This window comes from Pelodiscus sinensis, chromosome Z (genome assembly GCF_052426305.1).
Source record: "Pelodiscus sinensis isolate ZL-2025 chromosome Z, ASM5242630v1, whole genome shotgun sequence".
In the NCBI taxonomy this organism is placed as follows: Eukaryota; Metazoa; Chordata; order Testudines; family Trionychidae; genus Pelodiscus; species Pelodiscus sinensis.
In genome coordinates, this window is record NC_143085.1 from 15,996,350 (window position 1) to 16,013,834 (window position 17,485).

Genomic DNA, 17,485 nt, shown 5'->3' on the forward strand with positions numbered 1-17,485 from the left:
TGCTATAGCAGTAGCCACTATAGTGACTACTGCTTCAGAACTGGTTGGACACCATAGAAAATATTGTTCAAAAGTTCTTTGAGCAACTCATTCTTAAAAAAAAAAAAAAAAAAATCACTAATTCAGTGAACAGTCAATATAAAATAGATGTACTGTATCAAAGTTAGCTTTTTAAAAAATTCCTTACCCTATGGGTGAGATGGATTCCATTCTATAGGAGCTATTTGGTCTTTTTATTGTTTAATTATTGTTAAAATTTTGGATTTTTTTTAAACAAACACACCTCTACCACATTATTTTTAGGTAATCCTCCAATATATGGTCTACCTGTTCCTTAAAAACTGTGTATATCAAGGTTTTCTTGCTTTAATTTATTACAAAGAGGTTACATAATCATGGATTTATTAACTCTGCCTTCTATTAAAGCATATCCTTTTTGAAATTTGAGGATGAAATCTGGTACTGCACTGTTTTTATACTTAAATTCTATTGGCTGGCAATAAACTCAATCAACTCCTTTAAAAAAATTAAAATCATAGTTAAAGAATTCAAACTCGCTATTTAAGGAAATTCCCCATTATGGATGAAAATTCCTAGATGGGCATTACAGTATGCAATATGGAAGCATTAAGGTAGTCCCCATTTTTACATTGATCTTTAGCTGTATATTCAGGCTTTTAAAAGAACTTTAATGGAAATTGAAGCAGGAGGCAGAGGTATTTCTAACATCTGTTTTGGCTTTTTTAAACACCCACCCACCTTCTCTTCTTTCTGCTTCTAGAAAGGTAAGACTTTCAGAGCAATGAAGTAATGCCAGCACAGAGAAGGTGAAAGGAGGCAACAGCTGCCTGAAGATAATCCACTGAATAGAGATCATCATCTACCAGTGGCTTTCATCAGTTATTCTAAAACTTCAATTGCCAACACATTGCTCTCACTGTAAACTATACAGATGCAACATTTAAAGAGACAGGATCTAAGAAGGCCAATACATTTCCAAGAAAAATATGCAGTATCAACATCTGTATCGTTGAGCTGTGGGTTTTTTTTTTTGTTTTTTTTTTTTTTTTTTTTTTTTTGAGTGTTTTGCCTAACTGTTGGTTTAAGTAGAATTTTCCAGCACAGTGCTGGATACAAAACATTAGACATGGGAATAAGCTATCACAGCTTACATTAATATAAAAAATGTGTATTATACAATGCTTGATAGAGATATACCGTTTTATGAAAAAAAGTGAAACTGGTTTTAAAATACAGTATCTGTTATATGCAAACAGGCCGAGCCATTAGCCCTCATAAAAACTTACTGGTTTGAACATTTCAAAATACTGGTTACAGAAACACAACAAAACCTTAAAAAAAAGGAATATATATTGCCAATATAAACAAACTTTGGTGCAACAGCATGCTTCTGAGGGGCAGGCATTGAAATGTGATGGCAGGAGAGGGTCAAAGAATCAGGGGCTCTGTCAATGACTTGCTATGTTACCCTAAGCAAGTCATAGCCCCAATCTCTGCTGCCAGGAGGGAAACTCAGGTGTGATGTGTGCATCTCTCTCCACTATAGGTGTTTATTATGACAGGAGCAAGGGTGATACAGAACTGGAAGGGGAGAGTATGTTTGATGTTACCAGGCTGGCTGATGGGGTACAGAAAGGGAAGAGAGCAGTAAACCAAGGGGACAATTGCACAGAGGCCGGGCATTCCAAAGTGGTCCAGAGCTCCCAGCCACCACCACTGCTACTGCAGCAGCATTAGTGGCTGAAGTCCCGGGACCTTTTGAATTGCTGCAGGAACACCGCTTCCTCACTCCACAGAGCTCTAAGGGCTGGGGAAGAGGGACCAGCACAGCACTGAAGGCCAACTGCCCTCAGTCCCACCCCTTTTGCCCGAGGCTCTTCCCCTTCCATGGGCATGGTATTGGTCCCCCCACACCTAGCCCCTGGGCCCACGGTGGCTGTTGGCCCCTTTGACATCACCCAGGAATAGTGTTTCCTGTAAGTTGAGCACGGAGCAGCCAACCAGAAGAGATTCAAATGCCTCCCAGAAGATTAGAATAGTGCCCACAGCACTCTCAGCTAGCAGCACATGTTTCTACTCGTGGTACACATCTGCACATGCTTTGGTGCACATACCAACATTTATTCTGCACATGGATGGAAAAAATAGAGGGAACACTGCCCAGGAACCATGTTGCAGGCTAACGAAAGGAAACCATCACATGGCGAGTGGCTAGAGTGCAATGTGTGCAGGAAAGATCAAAGCTCCCAAAAGGTCCTGAAAGAACATCTATATAAACCCCGCTACAATTTAAATAGCATTAAGAGGTTGGTGATACAGATAGAGTTAAAAGGGAACCCCAGGTGGTGTATGTTAAAGTTCAATAAATAATTTAATCACTCTGAGTGAAATTTGCCCAATGTTAGGGTGTCTTGATTTCTCTTGGAAAGGATGATGTGCCTTCCTCTTCCGGTACCCAACAGGCCAACAATACCTATCATAATTGCAATTGCTGAAAAACATAACATGGTGTCTATAAAGAAATATTCCCTGAATATTCACAGGAAGCAAGGAACAAGGACTTGTATGATTTGGGCATACAATTTGCTCATCTTTTTCATTAGATGAAAGTCAGTTGTCATATATACCACCGGCAGTTAATCTGATTTATAGCCCCTCCTACAAACCAATTGGTTCCTTGGCATTTTCAGTGTCAAACAGGCAGGATTAAAAACCAGAACACAGTACCTTTACACTTGCCAACTCTCCTTCATTTGGAGGAAGACTCCATACATCTGGATTGTTTTATGGGAGTTTTTCAGTTCTTACCATTGGTTTGAAGCATTTTATTGTGTGTATATATTGGGGGATTTTTAAGACGGTTATTGATTTGCTCCGGTGTTTTTAAGTCTCTTTTAAGAAAATAATTGAAGATTGGCAGTCTTGTAATTTATACGTTGCCTAAATACAAGAGATATGCAAAAATAGCAGAATAAATAGAACCCAGATCAGAATGCAAACAAAAGGTGTTATAAATATTCCCAAGGTTCAGTTTAAGAGAAATAAATTAGACAGAAAAAACCCTTTTGAATGTGAACAGCTCCCTCCTTCATCAGCTTCAGCATAGACTGATAAAGTACAGAAATGCTACTGTAGCCCCTCAAGGCTTATTTTGACTAAAGCTTAGGAATGCAACATATAAACACTAGACTCCCACATTACACTGTTACAACTTGCATTAACAGTGACTGGACAAAAGCCACATTTTCATAGAAACATCTTACAAGGATAAATCTTGTGTTTAGTTAAAAAAAACCCTATTTCCTCACATAAATCATGCTCTCAAAATTCAAGAGGTGACTGATATACTGCAAACAACTGCAGAATTACTTTCCTTTTCAACTGCACTAAGGGGTTCTGTTTATCTGTTGATGTTTAACTGAAGACACACTATATTTCTGAATTCAGAATTGTGAATGGCACCCACATTTTGTTTCAAAATAGCACTTATCTTCCTCAGGAAATATACATATATATAGTTCCTAGAATCAGCTTACTAGAGAAAGTTAACAATATAAACATCTTTATTCAGCTATAGCACTGGCAATTGCTCACTTATTATTTGTATTGTGGAGTCCCAGATACAAATCAAGACCTCACTGTGCTATGTGTTGTACAAACAGAATAAAAAGACAATCCTTGTCCCAAAGAACTTACAATTTAGTAGAGCAGAATCTCTGCTTCTAGTTATTTTATCTACACACAGAACTTCACCATCAAGTGTTTACTATAACTGCCACACTGTTGTGTATTGAAATTTTTGGGGGTTTCTTTATGAACACAGGTATGCCATTTCCACAATAATTAGCCTGCAGTGCATAGATGAAAGAGTTTCACCCAACTTAATTATATTACATATATCAAACGAGTACTATACTTCCACTTAAAGTATATTTAAAAAAAAGGAGATTAAGAGAATGATAAACATAACCCTATATTCTTTGACTTGGCATCAAGGTAGCAGTATCAGTTAATAGTAAACACTATAAATTGGTAATCTAAAACATACTTCAAACAAACATAAAACAGTGGGCTGTGCCCACGAAACCTCATACCACCATCTACATGTTTTGTTAGTCTATAAAGTGCTATCAGACCATTTGTTGGTTTTTTTCCTGTACAGATTAACTCAGCTAACAGACTAACTGAAGTTTATAAAATTTACAGTGAGGAATGAAAATATGCTATTAAATTCTTAGCACCTGCTGCCCTCTTGTGGCTTCTCTTTATAATTGCTAAAATAAAAAAGCTATACAGGTTGGACCTCACTGGTCCGGCACAATCAGGACCCGATTGGTCCTAAACGAGGGGATTTGCAGGACCAGAGAAGGTCCCAGTATCACATAAAAGTTATTTGTAGGTTCTACAGCTTAGCAGGTCTAGGATGGAAGTTCCCATCCCTGCTGTACCCAGCTTAGCATAGCCTGGAATCCTGCAAGCCCAAATAGCAGTGGGGCTTTATCAGCTTTAAGCCATGCCTTGAGCTGGGAAACTACTGAGCAATAAACAAGTTTGACCTAGGTATCAGCTCATGAAAGTGATAAGAATGATGTTGAACCAAGTACGTTCACACCCAGTAAACAACTGTAGTATAACTAGTATAGGGAGTTCTGGGCCCATTGAGTCTCACCAGGGACCTAGACCTTGAAGGGTGCCTTGGGTGCCCCGGCTGGAGCCACTTCCACTGCTGTCTGGTGCAAGGTGACCTGAACAGGACTCCCTGCAGACTGAAGGGGATTAAGCATGTCCAAGTGCCTATTACTCTTTTATGCATTGCATTGCCTGTGCTTAGTGGTATATTACTTTGTAGTAGCTGTGTAACCATCTGGCAGTATTAAGCATGTAATAGTAGTGACATAGTGAGATTAATAAAAGCAACTATCCCTAATCAAGTCTGTCTTGAAGCAAATCCACAACCCTGTTGGGCCTTGGCACTGTGATATGACACCTTCCACTCCCGGCCTGTGCTGCCAACACCAGATTAGGGCTTCAGACTGCTCCTGCTGCTGCCAGGGTGGAGCTCTAAATACTGTTGGCCCCACTGCTGCTGGGGTGGAGTGCCACGGCAGGAGCTCTATGGTCACCTGATTCCATGGCCGGGATCGGGGCTGCACAGCGGGGGCTGGAACTGTGCAGCTGGGACAGAGCAGCTCAGCAGCTGCCTGGCTTTGCGACTGGGGAGTTGCGCAGTCAGGGCTGCTGGTGGGGCTGGAGATCCCTGTTGTGCCACCCATTCCACACACATACCTCGACCTCCCTTCTTCTGGACTCTGGGGTCCAGGAATATCTGTGGTCCATGCCGGACCACAGATGTTGCCGGCCCAGGGAGTCCTTATTAAGGGAGGTACAACCTATACATGATGTGTTTTTCAAGAGTGTTTCTTATGGAAAAATATTCCTGTGATAGTTGCTGAAATAAAGCTACAAAATACCTTTACAAAATTAGGCATAGTAGTAATCAGGGGGAAAAAAAAATCAGAGATTAAACTTCAAAAGCAGCAATTTAGACTATTATTATGCCTTTCTGTACCAATGTAAGACTGCAAGTTACAGCACATATTAATGTCTTACGTTTTTCCAGGAGATTCTTTCAACCAGAATATATCATCACTTGTAATTCCATATTCCAATGCACCTGCAATCTATGAATAAAACAGAGATAATTTTGGAACTGCTAGAACACAACTGAACTTGAACACTACAAGACTCTGTATTGTTTTCATTAGCTCAGTTCTGATTTTCTGAAAAATAAAAACTACAAAGCTAAAAAGTTATACAGCGGTGCTAATATACATTGTAGAATGTTACTATATTTGGTTACGTACCCAACAGTTTTTTAAAAAAAGCCATCAGATATTGAAATTCCCAATGCTTTTGTGTGGAATCACCCTTATGTTCTTCATTGTGTTTGGTGACTTCTCAGAAAGTTTAGACTGACTGAAGTATTGGTCACCCACATAATTGCCAAAGTTATCTATAGATAAGGCAGGAAAATACAAGAGATTACATTTACTATAGGAAGAGTACATAACAAAAAGGGGGAAGAGTCTCATCACAGCAGCCAAAAAGTGGAGCAAGCACTGCTTACCCAAACCTAGCACAAGATAGGAAATTCTCTTATCAAAAGAAGTGGGAGTTGTACTATGTTACTGCTTTACTATAACACGTTCAAAAAAAGCTCTTAAATGCATCAAGGAGTAGTATTAAAAATAAGTTGTCTAAGGCTAGGTCTATGCTAGGAGGCAATGTGAAACTAACACAGCTGAGTCAACATACCATGGCATCTCCACTGCCAGAGGTGAGGGGTGTGTGTCATTAACTCCCCTTACTTTTCTTGATCTGGTAAAGTACTAGAGTTGATTAAATGAGGTCACAGTAAATTTAATGGGTCTAGTAAAGACTTGCTAAATTGACTCCCGAGAGATCAACCCCCTCAGCACTAATCTCCCCAGAAGTGTAGACAACGTCTTAGGCAATCAGCAAGTTTTTGAGGAAGAATCATGCACATTGTTGTTTCCAGTTCTGTTAGTGGGGTTTGGGTTTTTTTACATAAATATTACTTTGTGTTTTTGTTGAGAAAACAAGGTTGAAGAAATGTGACCTGCACATGGAGAAAATGTTAGTGAGGTCTGACGGCTCTAGCAAATGGTGGACTTCATTTCTGTCTCAGACCATCCTTAGAGAGGGTTGTCTCCCACACAGACAAGCTTTACTGTTATTATGGAGAATTCCATTGTGACAAAAAAGCAGAGTTGCTGATCAAAGTCTTCATCCTTAAGCTTTAGATGATCTTTTACATATCTTGAGCCAAGCCATGGGGTACTTTGAAGATAAGGACTTAGACTTTAAACTTGATTTAAAAAAATCCATGGAAAGTCAGTGAAGAGAGAAAAGGACAAGTATGAAGTGCTCATGTTAAGAAACATACTTGAGTGTTCTGTACTAGTTGGAGTTTCCAAAATGCTGAAGGACTGCATATTCCTGTATTCTTACCTTGAAGTTATCCAGACAAGAGATGCAGAAGGCATGAATAACTGAGGCCAGAATGTGACTGAACTTCCTAGCCAAGTGGAGATGGTAGAAAGCATTGCTTATAGATGCTTCTATGTGATAGCTCAACATAAGCAAGGAATCCAAGAGTTATTCCTAGACTACGGACTAAATTGCCCAGTAAGGCGTGAGTGACATCAATCTACAGAGACTGTACCTCATCTGCAAGACCTTCAGAATACTTTCCTCTGCCCAAAAGCATCACCTCTGTCTTGCTTCATCCAAGAGCTGATCTCATTCAAGTACTGGACCGTCTTGTGATATTCTACAAGCACAAGTAGATCTGAGTATCATCTGCATATTGCTGGGACTTGAGTTCATGTCATCTGAATGTTTCTCTTAGGCTATGTCTAGACTGCAAGCCTCTTTCGAAAGAGAGCGTCTAGACTGCACGCGGAATTTCGAAAAAGCAAGCCGCTTTTTCGAAAGAAAGCACCCAGTGAGTCTGGATGCTCTCTTTCTAAAAAGCCTGTTCGCCTTCTTTCGAAAGAGCACTTTTGAAAGAAGGCGTTCTTCCTCGTGGAATTAGGTTTACCACTGTCGAAAGAAAAGCCGCATTCTTTCGATTTAATTTTGAAAGAACTCGGCTGCAGTCTAGACGCAGGTGAAGTTTTTTCGAAAAAAGGCTACTTTTTTCGAAAAAACCCCTGAGTCTGGACACAGCCTTAGAGGTTATATTTAGATATAGAAAAGGAATGGAGAATTGATTCTAGTGGTAGAGGTGCAGTTTCCCATTAGTACTCATTGTGATCATCCTTTCAGAAAGAGATCTAACTATTTTTGCATGTGTTATCTCAGAAGCTGGCCACCTCTCACACAAGACAGATTCTCAAGGTCAACAATGTTAAATACAGCAGAGACATCTACCAGGATGAAAAAGGATGGCTCTTTTCTATTCATTGACAGGTTATCATTCATTAGTGCCACTGAAGCAGCTGCCACTAAAGCTTTGCCAATGATGTTCATAATATCAGAGCACCAAAGATCCAGTACCTCTCTCTGACAATTGAAGGAAATGGACAGACAGCTGACATGGCTTACTGAACAAACATAGATCATAAGAACAGCAATGTTTACACAAAAATATGTTCAATACCATCTCCACAAATCTTATGGTGAAACTCATTTCTCCTTGCAAAGACTATAACCATTTTTAGACTTGACTAGGTTATGCTTTCTCTTTCTTTCACAAAAGATAAGGATTGAGGGAATTATATCTGCAGAAAACACATGCAGAAAGTCCAACTTTGGTTTTTACACTGTGTCAAAGGAATTTATATCAAATGTGATATAGCTATATCAAATGTGAACTCAGCTAGTTCTGAGAGGCTTAAGGTTCAGTAAATACCACAGAGGGGCTTAAGATAACTAACATGCTATGGACCCTTTACCACAAGGTTATTGGTTAGAAACCATCCCTGATTGATAGCAACTTAATTTGAGAACAGACCAGTGGCCTATATGAAATGACTTCAGATATCTCAGTTCAGTTTCCAGGTATTTACCTCTCAAAGACATCATCACAATTAAAATTGGCATTTTCAGGTGAGGTCCAAACAAGTAAAATCACACTGATTCCCAGAGGTGGCCCCTCTCAATTAAGGTAAAAACACATTGTCAAGATAGCGTGGGAAAGCTTGCATGGTGAGTGTCTATATTTAACTGTCAGTTGTACAAGAGGACTCCAGTTTTAAGAGCTGTTATTCTGGTACCTTTCACCAGCACAAAAATCCACTTTTTTAAAAGAAAGTAGAACTGCCTATTGCTCCGCAACTTCAGATGTATGGCCCTGAGACATCCCATGAAACTGGATTATGTGACATGGAATCCCTTGTGCAGCACCTTGGAAGCTATTATACAAGCTAAATCCTACTTCTACCTGTTCTGATGTTTTAGAAGATTAAAGGTTTAAGTCTGCAAAGCTAAATTCATATCAAGAGGCTACTGGAGCCAATGATGTTCAGAGGAGTGAAACAGGGCAACAGGTTATGGATGGTCTGATTTAAAACGGGATAAAAAAAAAAATCAGTCTTGAGGTATTCCCATACCACAAAGCCAGACTGACCAGATCCTTACAGAAAAAGCAACATTTATGCCTTTAAGTTAATGTCACAATCTCAATTTAACTTCAGGGATCTTATGCTTTGTTTCTGAAAAGTTCACTTACATTAAAGACTGTTCTAGCTCACACAGTCACAGAAGCAAATCATGTGTAATTTCACCTGTGCATTTCACCTGTCCTTTGTTAAGTCCTCCAAACATGTAGTGTGAGCTACAGCAGAAAAAGTAAAGCTACTGAAGATGTCACATGGCAGACATGACTTACATTTGTAGGATATTTTGGTCTCCCTCCAGTGGCAATGACGATGTTTTCTGCAGTAATGACAGTCTGCAAATAAATACACAAAGTTAGTGTTATTATGATCAACAAAGTCCTACCAATCTCTGAAAGAATCGCCAGCTTTAGTCTAAAACAACCTTATTGTCTGTCATTAGCTTTTAATTATACACATATGGGTGATAAGAATGAAGAAAAATTGGCAATGGCACATGCTATTTGTGTAAACTAGTGCACCAATCAGCAAATTAACAACAAAGGTTGCATTCATCTAAAGTATGTGCACAAAAACGCTTCTCCTATACTTTTCCCACCAGTTTGTCTTTTTAATGTGGCAAGGCTTTCAACTGTTCTTAGGATACTTATAAGACTCTGAGAGGTTCTTTTTTGATGCAGTAGTTGTGTACCAACAACTGCTATTTTTCTTTGCTAATCTGGCTATAAGAATGTGACCATAAGTAAGATATAAAGTGACAAATGATTTGCAGTACCAAACATCAAGACACTTTAAAATTAGTTTGATTTTCAGAAACTGATGAGCACCTATTATTTGAAAGTTCGGTTTCTTTAAAGAACCTCAAGTAGTCACTTCTTGAATAAAATCTAACAGTGCCAAAATTTTCAGATCTTTTACTAAAGGGGCAGAAGTGACTCCCAACCACAACTTCCCATTTAGGTGCTTGAAGTTAAACTGCAATATGTTTGTACTAAAAAAAAAAAAAAAAATGTTTTTCCAATCTGCAAATGGAAGAAAAGCAGCTCTTAGATAAGGAGTTTTCAAACTTTGGGTCATGGCTTGTAAGGTTAAATCACTTGCCAGTCCTAGGGACTGTGGTTCGCCAATCTTGGCCAATGGAAGCTTCAGAAAGTGGTGGCCCAGCCTGCTCTACTTCCCATTGCTCTTATTGGCTAAGAACAGAGTACCAGAGCCACTGTGAGTGGCCACACCGGCGGATGCTTAGGTAAACAAAGCACCTTGCAGCCAGCTAGTGGCTTACCCTTACAAACATGACCTAAAGTTTTAAAATGCATTTTAGATGATGTGGGAGATAATATAGATGAAACAGTTTTGTCTAGTGGTTATACCATGACAGAGTGAAGAGATCTGGGTTTCATTTAAACCTCTGCCAGTGATCTTGGCTCTGCCAATGCTACAGGACTTTGGCCAAGACAATTATCAATCTGGTGCTTCCATTTCCTGATAACAAAAGCTAACACAGAATTGGAACGGGGGTTTCTTATGCTCAATTATCATTAATGTTTATTTAAGCACTTCAAAACCCTAGGATTGAGTGCGCTTTTCAGTTGCCAAATTCTATTAATTTCCATGTGCAGGAGGTTCTGGTTTGTTAACTGCAAACTAAATTTGCAAATTAAAACCTAAATCCTTGTATATTTGAAAACTAACAAGAGAATCGGGGCTAGAGTTTCTGAAGTTCAACCAGATGATGATATACCACCAGCCATTTAGCTCACCTCTTTACCTGCATTTGTCAAACCACAGATCGTGTGTGCATCCACAAAACTGCCTTTAAGGTTGAAATACTTCACTTTTCTGTTTAAAAAAATTACACATACTTAGTGAACAAAAATCAAAGGGTGATACAATCAGCTAGCCCACTCTCTTTAGATCATACTTGAAGTGAAAAAGATCGTAAATATCAGCAAAAATAAATGAAAGAAGAGCATTAGTATTTCATAGATCTATTTGTGACTTCTCCACAGACTTACGTGACCTTAGGCAGGTGTCTTAAATAAACGTTTGTGCCCTAATTATCTATACAATTGGAATAATGTCTTTTGGAAGAGAAGTTGCAAGGTTTAATGCTTAAAAATTCCCACTGCCCTCTTTGAGAACAGGTGCCAAATATGTGCATAGTATTACTATTTCACTATAGCACATACTTGGAAAATTAGCTCTGTGACTTGCTCTGAAATTAGCTATGCACATCTTACATCAGCCATAAATTTCATTTTCACCACAAAGGAAAATTTGCCAAATGATCTAGACAGCCCTGAGAAAGGCCTCAGGGCTTAAAAGTTGGGGACAATATGGGTTTTTTTCCCCTGCTGAATAAATAATGTTACCTATGCATTTATTTTTTCTAGTTCAGGAAACTTATTTACCACCTCACTGGTGTTGTGTGCAACTTCTCTCACAGGAATCTCAGGTCTAATCTATTTGATATTAATGTAAATCCTCCTGCATATGAGAGAGATGGTTTTCTGCTCCTGAAGAACCATCCCAGTTCTCTCACATTCACCCTTAAAGTTACTGCAGTGCTCTTTCAGGAAGAGGGTGGGCACAGTTCCTTCCAAAGCTTATTAATACTACCCTGAGTTATTGTAGCAGAAAGATTTTTAACCACATCTATCCTACAGCTGTGTGGCACTCCAAAACTAACTTTGTGGGATAATAAAACTTCACAGGACAGCCTTTGTCTAGCAGACACACCCAATCACTTTGCACATATGAAGGGGAAAGTGGCAAAAATGTCACTCAACTAAAAAACAACAAATGGTCTGGTAGCACTTTATAGACTAACAAAACATGCAGATGGTATCATGAGCTTTCGTGGGCACAGCCAACTTCTTCAGATGACCGGAGTTTACAAATTGTCTTCACTAGAAAGTTTCAATCCTTGCAAAAATGCAAGAAATGCTAAAGTTGAGAAAAGCTGCTTGATTACATGAGGGAAGATGATATTGAGAATTTCATTTACTTTTCCTGTAGCTGCACCCTGTGTCCCCAGTTCAAGGATTTGACATAATTTTGAACAGCTTCTGCCATTGTAGACCTATCAAAAAGAAGATATTAAGTGTTAAATGATCATTGTACAGATTCTGAAAATGCAACTCAAAGACTTATGCACAATTGATAGAAGTTAGGAATATTTTGCAACATAACATAAGAATACAGTGCTAAATCAAAACACATATACATAAAATCATCTTTGTAAAATTAGCAAGCCTGATATTTTTAAAGAGTGACCAAAGAACAGTCTAACTGAAATTCAGTTCCCTTGCTAAGTAGGGATGTTAGATATCATTTATTTTAGTAATCACGCAACTGCAACAATTTTTAGTTTTTACAGCTATTAAAATGCTCCCTCTGAGGGAAGGGACAGCATCCAATGCACTTATTGCTCCTGTCCCCATTTCCAAGGAGACTCTTGCTACCCTGCACAGGTGGCTCTATACTGGCTCCCCGCACAGACTAGCTCCCATATTAGAGGCAGCAGTACAGGGAGCTCCCCTGCATGCTCTTCATTTAAAACTCGGACCAGCAGGCTGGGACTGAGTCAGCCAGCCGGTTTGAGTTTAAAATACAGAGCACGCAGGGGAGGAGTTGTGTTTAACTGGGACTGCTAAACAGTAAGCAATCACTTATCAGTTAAACTGTTAGCCAGGTAGCCGCTAACATCCCTAGAGTAAAGAGGAACAGAAAAAAATTTGATACTTTTATTAAATATGTACAGGATCACATAAAATGCATAGAAACAATATTCTTTACCAGTCATGGTGAACAGGATGGGATATATTCCAGCCATAACAATGGGCATCTTTAAGGGCGCTCCCTAAAAGTGCTGCTTGGTGTAAAAGCTTTTTAGGAATGCAGCCAACATTCACACAAGTGCCCCCAAGTCCCCATTTGGTTCCTAAAAAGAAAATACAAAAAACCAAAACAGATCATTTTAAACTAACACAGTGAATTTGAAAATTATAAATGCCACTTATGCAGTCTGCTGCAGATGCATTTCAAACTCTACTTGTGGTATTTATGGAAGTAACCCTTTAAAATAAAGTTTAAAACTGAAAATACCCTAGGTCTTACACTGCTCAATGCACAAAAGATTTAAAACATGGGTTCCCAAACTGGGGTGTGTGCCTTCCTGGGGAGGCATGAAGAAATTCCAGGGGGGGCATGAGGCGACCTAGCACCTTTACCTCCCCCCCCCCCCATCAAGTTTTGCTGCCCTGTTCAGTTCCTTTTTTCTTTGCTTAAAAAGTTTTGCTGCTATTTGAGGGGGGGACATGAGGGTTTTTCAAAAATCAAAAAGGGGGGTGTGATGCCAAAAAGTTTGGGGACCACTGATTTAAAGCATAGCAATACCAGCTATGTGCAATCCCATTCAAATGTCTGTATTCTTACTTTCTAATTTACATTGTAAGCCGTAGGGGAAAAAAAATCAAGAGCTACTTGATTTATACATCATGAACAATGCTACATTGTAAATTACATTTGCTAACAATCATGTTTTACTCAGATGATTTTCAACTTTATGCAAATTCTGCTCCCACTGAAATCAAAGGGAGTTATGCTATAGACTTCTACTAGTTAAAGGGTACTCGCAGTATACATCTACAATGCCAAATACCACCATCAATACACTGGCACTAATGTGCTCAGAAACTGACCTATTTAAAAACTTGTTTGACATAAAAAGTGGTCGTGTCTTACTTTCATACCTTTAGGTGAAGGATCCACATAATCTATAACAGCCACCTTCTTTCCAAACCGAGCAGCTTCAAAACAAAAATAGGGAGAAAATACATATCAGCAAAGGAAGGAGGGAAGGGGGAGGGATATAACCTCATTATAATAGTGCAGTTTTGGAGAAAAAGATATAAAAGTTATTAAACATAGTTAGTTGGCAGAGGATTTCCCTGACATTTCCAATAGCTGTTTGGCTTTTGTATAAAGATGGAAAAGGTTTAACAAAGATTAAAGAAAAAAAGGATGTCATTTACTGAAGCGTCAGCCTAGCTAAAGCCCACATTTCATTGCTCTTGTGTGTTAAAACTCCAGATGACAATGAAGCTAGAGTTTAAAGAAAGATAAGGGAGAAGGGGGAAAAGAACCATGTAAGATAGTTCTGTTCTTACCTTTGAATTACTCCTCAAATATATGAATTAATGTTTTAAGAAAACTTTCTTTGTAGGGACTGAATCCTCTAAAGAGACTAGCAGAGACAGTAGAGAGATAACCAGTACTGTAATCATTTAAACAAAAAAGTGAAATTTATTAATTTCTTATTTCTTTACAGTTCCAAACCTTCTTTTGCACAAGCAAGGCCTCCAGAACCTCCACCAATCACCAGAAGATCATACTCGTTCTTCCCTATGAAAAGAACATTTTAAAACAAATAAATAAGAAAGATGGCATAAGTGGATCTGAGGATTTTTATTAAACTATTGTGTCCTATCAGTTTCTCAAAACACTCTACTGGACCCACTAAAACATTCTACCCTCCAAAATAACAATGTGCTAGTTCATGATATGACTAACCAGTCTACTTTCAAAAATTAAATGAAAAGCAAAATGTAAACAAAAAACAAGTGTGAAAAGTAAAATAGATACTTTATTTACACTGTTGATCAAAAAGTGGGTTGACACAATAAGTCATAATGCCTCCAACTTATAAAATGAGTAGATTCTAACCAGAAGTCTAATGCATATTTTAATTGATAAGAAGTAACAGGTCCTACATTGTAGCTTAAGTTTCCATGTGCACACTCTTCAAAGCAACATATTATAGAATCTTACGGAACTTTAGTTGAAAAATAGTTGTTGCTAAGTTAGAGTTGACATTTTTCTAACCAAACTATTTAATTTTTGTTCTCAAGAAAGAAGAATTGGCAATTTACTTTGCAAACTAGAGGTCTGCAACAAGGAAGGGTAATTTAACAAACTCATTTTTAGTTTACAGAAATATACAAAAACCAACACCAAATAACTTCTGATTTTTCAGCCTACTGAAGCCCACCAATGTGTACTCAAATCAATATGACGCCATAGCACTCAACAGCTTGCGGGCTCTGAGCACACCATATTCCCAGATTGCCCCAGCCGTTTCAGCCCGGGGGAGAGTGGTCTTGGTAGAGACGCACATTTCAGGAGAGAGAGAGAAAGGGGGTTGAGCACAGAACCAGTGATCTCCCTATATCATATAAGGGTGGTGCTTAAAAACACGTTAACTGCCTTCGGAGGAGGTGTCACCCCTACCCTCGAGCAATGCAAGAGCTGGGGTGTCTATGGGCTGGGAGTGGGGGGAATGTCAGAGTCCTCCCCTCCCCCCCGCCCCCAGGCAATTTCAGGGCAGGGGGGAAGATGGCCACCTACCTGCCCCTCCCCCACCCCAGCCGTTCCCCAGGTAAGCCTAGAACCCGGCACCCCGCCCCAAGAATGCCTCAGTCACTCTCCCCAGTGGCCACTGCTGCTGGCCCCCAACCTGAGGCAGGCTGGGGAGACTGCCCTTCCTCCCAGCAGCAGCTCCCTCGACAGGGAGACCCCCTGGCGTCCCCCCCGCAGCAGCTCGCCAGGAGACGGAAGGGGGAAGCCATCCCGCCGCCGCCGCCACCCTGGCAGAGTGTCACCAGCACGGGGGTGGGGGGCCGCCGTACCTGACAGAACCCGAGCCGTACGGCAAAACAGAGGTTCCCATCGACAGCGCTTCCGCACCCGCAACAGCGCTGCCATGTTGTACGGCAAAAAGTACCGCGGCGGCCTTCACCTATCAGGACCCCATTTCCCCGGCTTGTCCTCGCAGCGCCTGACTGAAAGGCACGAGAAGCCGCCCTTTCATGCTCGCCTCGGGGATGGCTGGGGGCGGAAAAGCGACTAGGGCCTTCCGGGAGGCGGTAACAGCTCCTCTGTGAGGCTGCACTAGGTTAGTGGGGGGGGGGGGAATGTGAGGGGGGGGCTCAGTGAGTTAGGTGGTGGGGGCGCACATCCCGGTGCAGGGTTCTTGGGAGACCCCTTCGTGGCTGTAGCAAGGCCTGGGGCTGGGATTCGAGATCCTGCTTTGCCAGAGGCGCTGTGCCCTTGGTCAAGTCACTTAGCCTCCCTGTGCGCTCTGGGGCATGGAAGGCTGAGAGCCTGCATGAAATGTCACCCTTCAAACTCCGCCTACCTTGCCTTTAACGTGAACCAGCAGATTGCGTTGCTGATCCTCTTGCCCTCCACCCCTTAGGGTCGTGCTCACATCTTTCCACATGCCTCATTCCGACTTAGTTTTAAGACATCTGGTGGATGGTGGTGGGTTTTTTTTATCAGCCCTGCCAATTGACAAGGTTTGTTGGAATTGGACACATGCCTCAGCAAGCCTTAGATTGGGGGGGAAGGATTCTGCAAAAGGGGGTGAGATGTTAAAAAAAAAAGCATCACAAATAGTTTGAGCAAAGAAAATCTCTTTAGAACCAAATTCATTTCCCCCCAACAGTTGATATTTGATGTTCTGGGACAAAATGCAGGACAATGTAGCACTTTAAAGACTAACAAGATGGTTTATTAGATGATGAGCTTTCGTGGGCCAGACCCACTTCCTCAGATCAAATAGTGGAAGAAAGTAGTCACAACCATATATACCAAAGGATACAATTAAAAAAAATGAACAAATATGAAAAGGACAAATCACATTGCAGAACAGAAGGGGGATGCGGGGGGGGGGGGGGGGAAGGAAGGTAAGTGTCTGTGAATTGCTGATATTAAAGGTAGGGAGATGTTCTGGGGTGACTGTAGGTGTGAAGAATTCCTCCCTCTTCCCTGAGAATTTAGCAAAAACTAGACCATCCACACTAGTGCAAATGAGTGACTGGAATATTAACTGAAGTATGAGCACTCCATCCCTTAAAGATGAGGAAGAGCTGTGCAATACGCATCCCATCTTTCTTCCCATATCATTCTCATGGGCACACTGTCTCTACCTTTGTTACCAGGAGACCCTCCACAGCTCCACAAATGAAGTTGGGAGAGCCATCAAGAAACCAGTATAGTGGTTGGAGTAGGATCCAGTCCAGATCCTGCCACTCACTTGGATGGTACTTTATCTCTGTGTCTTCTGTTTTACCCATCTGTAAATTAACAATAATGATATTGACCTACTTCTATTGTGTGACTTAATTTTTGTTTGTGTTTTGTAATCCTCCAATAAAAGGTGCTATAGAAATACAAACTGATCATCAATCAAGATTATGCCAGAAGGACCAGAGAAGTTTTATTCATTAAAAAATTCTGGCTACTGTACAACTCTATGG

The 17,485-nt window shown here is 40.3% G+C and overlaps 2 protein-coding genes across 3 annotated transcripts in view; one reads left to right on the forward strand and one right to left on the reverse strand.

Moving 5' to 3' along the window:
• Window positions 1-15,993, reverse strand: part of TXNRD2 (thioredoxin reductase 2) — a 75,838-nt gene extending 59,845 nt beyond the window's left edge. Inside the window, exons 1-8 of one of the 2 annotated variants that reach the window (XM_075898330.2) lie at window positions 15,854-15,993; window positions 14,505-14,570; window positions 13,919-13,975; window positions 12,963-13,107; window positions 12,172-12,246; window positions 10,925-11,003; window positions 9,437-9,499; window positions 5,632-5,702 (exon numbers count right to left, since the gene is read on the reverse strand). In XM_075898330.2, the coding sequence (XP_075754445.2) occupies window positions 5,632-5,702; window positions 9,437-9,499; window positions 10,925-11,003; window positions 12,172-12,246; window positions 12,963-13,107; window positions 13,919-13,975; window positions 14,505-14,570; window positions 15,854-15,929 (632 nt within the window). In that variant the 5' untranslated portion in view covers window positions 15,930-15,993. Of the gene's footprint in view, window positions 1-5,631; window positions 5,703-9,436; window positions 9,500-10,924; window positions 11,004-12,171; window positions 12,247-12,962; window positions 13,108-13,918; window positions 13,976-14,504; window positions 14,571-15,681; window positions 15,833-15,853 lie in introns of those variants that run through there. The other variant, XM_075898329.2, reaches the window with a different exon arrangement.
• The window catches only part of COMT (catechol-O-methyltransferase), a 47,588-nt gene continuing 46,086 nt past the window's right edge, over window positions 15,984-17,485 (forward strand). The window contains exons 1-2 of the mRNA XM_075898331.2: window positions 15,984-16,119; window positions 17,168-17,269. Of these exons, the coding sequence (XP_075754446.2) occupies window positions 17,267-17,269 (3 nt within the window). The 5' untranslated portion in view covers window positions 15,984-16,119; window positions 17,168-17,266. The remainder of the gene's footprint in view (window positions 16,120-17,167; window positions 17,270-17,485) is intronic.